Consider the following 2,728-nt stretch of genomic DNA (forward strand, 5'->3'; position numbering starts at 1 on the left):
TTAAGTCGCGCCGAGTCGGCCGCCTGCCACGGCGGCGTGCCGATGCACTCAGGGTAGAGGTAGAGCCGCGGCCGCGGCAAGCTGGCGCAGTCCTGCTTCGGCGCTGCTCTCACAGAGCACGGCATGGTCGGCGGGCGCATTTTTTTGCAACACACTTCTCAGGAAGAAATATCACCGCGCTGCCTGCCCGCGCGCGATACACACAGGAGTCAACCCACGTCTCTCACCGAAGAGGCCCGACACCGGCACCAAAGAAAGTGACAAATCAAACAAAGTGAACAGAGGCACAGTCACGCGGGCTAACTCGAACGGGAGCACAGTGCTCGTTTCCCTACCTAACTAACTGAAGTACGGAACCCCGACTCCCACCGGGAGGAGAAAGCCGAGGAAGGGAGGTGGAGAGAGAGAGAGAGAGAGAGACAGGCTCTCGAGCGCGCGGGGTGTGGGCGGGCGCGGCGCGGGGACGTCAGCACGGCACACGGGCCGCCCGGCGCAGAGCGGCGCACGCGCGGCACGCACAGTCACACGTCTCGCAGGCAGTCCGCCGAAGGTGTGTGACGCGGCTCAGTCAAGGCGGCGGCCACTCTCACGGCTCGGCCGGCTTTCGCCAGAGCGCCTTGACCGACTCGGTCAGCCCCGGGCCGCGCAGGTTGAGGTTGAGAAGGCCAAGGAAGGTTAGGCCTGGGCAGGGTGCTCGCACAATCAGTGAAAACCGAAAGGACGCGTACTGAGGACGGGCACGGGTGAGAGTGCCTGTCACGGGCACGAGCGCCATGCGCAGCGCGGTGTCAAACCACTTGGCCTTGGTGATCCAGTGTGCGTAGTCGGAGATGATCATGTTGGCATTGCAGTGGGCGTGCACCTGCAGCAGTAGGAGACGTGCCCGCTCACGGCGCGGGCTCACAGTGGCCCCTGCAGCCTCGCAAGGTCGCAGCGAGCGAGCAGTGTGCATGGCTCGCACCGGGATGAGGACACCCATCGCCAAGTCCAGTGGCATCGCCAGCATCGATGGTGAAAGCACGAGCGCGACGGGGCACATGTAAACGATCGGCATAAAGATGCGGTGGTTGATGTGTGTCGCCCACGTGTTGTGGTCGGGGGCGAGCCACTCGGGATTGTGTGCTCCGCCGGCGCGCGGCGCGGACGCCCTGAAGCAGCGCGCGTGGACTCGACCGAGCATTCGTGTTACGTCCCGCGCCACCCTTGAGTGAAGGGTGCCCATGAGGTATCGAGCGAAAAGAATTTTACAACGAGCGAAAAGAATTGTTAAGCCGTCCTCGCACAACACTGGGCACGGGACTGGCGCGCACTGGCACTAACACAGGTACACCACGGGAGCCGCCTAAGCGACTCCTGCGAGGACGGCGAGAATTTTAGCGACGAGAATTGTTAGCTCACTCCCTCGCAGATAGGAAGAGGCAGACTCCCTAGGGTGGGCGACGGATAGCGCACCACACACCTCTCCTTAAAATCCCTGTGTGGTGGCGGCGTGCCGTCCTCCCATCCCTCCCTTGGGTTGTCTGTTTTATTTCTTTCTTTCTTTCTGGGCACGGGACTGGCGCGCACTGGCACTAACACAGGTACACCACGGGAGCCGCCTAAGCGACTCCTGCGAGGACGGCGAGAAAGCATTTTTTATTTCGTAGTACGTAGAATTTTCTCCACGTGGTGGCAGTACGACCAGACGTCGTGGTCGGCGCGCGAATGGATGCCGTTTGCGCTGCAGCGACTGTCGGTGCAGCTCTGGACGGCGCTCGCGGACGAGGCACAGCGCGCCATTGGTGCGGCGTCGCGCGACCGCGAGGGACCGCGGGGGAATGCTAGTGGGATGGGGGGCTCTAAGGGGAAGGGAGCGGGGGGCGCCCAGTAGAGCGCCGGCGCCCTAGCGTAGAGGGCCGTGTGTAGCCCTCTTTTTTTGGTATAACAAAAGGGGTAGACCAGTCTACCGCGGTCTACCAAGTCTACCGGTAGACTGCAGTCGTAGGTTCATTGGTAGACTGCGGTAGACTCGTCTACCAAACGGTCTACCGTCTACCCCAGTCTACCCCAGTTTACCGGTAGACGGTAGACGGGCCAGCCACCCCTCAGGACACACACACACACACACACACACACACACACACACACACACACACACACACACACACACACACACACACACACACACACACACACACACACACACACACACACACACACACACACACACACACACACACACACACACACACACACACACACACACACACACACACACACACACACACACACACACACACACACACACACACACACACACCACCGCTCACCCACGCGCACTGGGCCTTGCAGATTGCAGTTGCACTTTGAATGCCGTGGGGCTCCTGTCGTCAGACGTGGAGACGCGAGGGTTGCCCCCCCTTGCCCCCACACTGTCGTACCTAGGTACGGGGCTACCAGAAACCCACGATAAGAGCTCTTGGCGTACAAACCGATGTGGAGCTGGACCTGCGACACTTCTGCATCCCACACGCGCCCTCCGTCTAGGCAGAGAGCCGTCTTACACTGCTGAATGCGAGCGGGACCTGAGCGCAGCGAAGAACCGCGCCCAGGCCGGCGTTTTGCGACGACCAGCGAGGCACTCGCTTCGCTGGTCATCGCAAAACGTGAACAATCGCAGCCTGCGACCGGGAAAGTGGACCCCGATGATCGTACCGGCGTCACTCATCACCTCGCCACCCGTACCGGC

General features: G+C 61.5%; 1 protein-coding gene across 1 annotated transcript; it reads right to left on the bottom strand.

The window, feature by feature from the left end:
• Positions 1-586: 586 nt before the first annotated feature.
• EMIHUDRAFT_230518 (Hypothetical protein) lies at positions 587-1,180 on the bottom strand (the record flags this gene model as incomplete). The annotated part of the gene is made up of 2 exons (XM_005785094.1): positions 587-862; positions 962-1,180. 2 exons carry the CDS (start codon positions 1,178-1,180, stop codon positions 587-589), a joined length of 495 nt encoding a protein of 164 aa, XP_005785151.1.
• Between the last annotated feature and the right edge of the window lie 1,548 nt (positions 1,181-2,728).

Source organism: Emiliania huxleyi (assembly GCF_000372725.1).
Source record: "Emiliania huxleyi CCMP1516 chromosome Unknown EMIHUscaffold_164, whole genome shotgun sequence".
NCBI lineage: Eukaryota > Haptophyta > Isochrysidales > Noelaerhabdaceae > Emiliania > Emiliania huxleyi.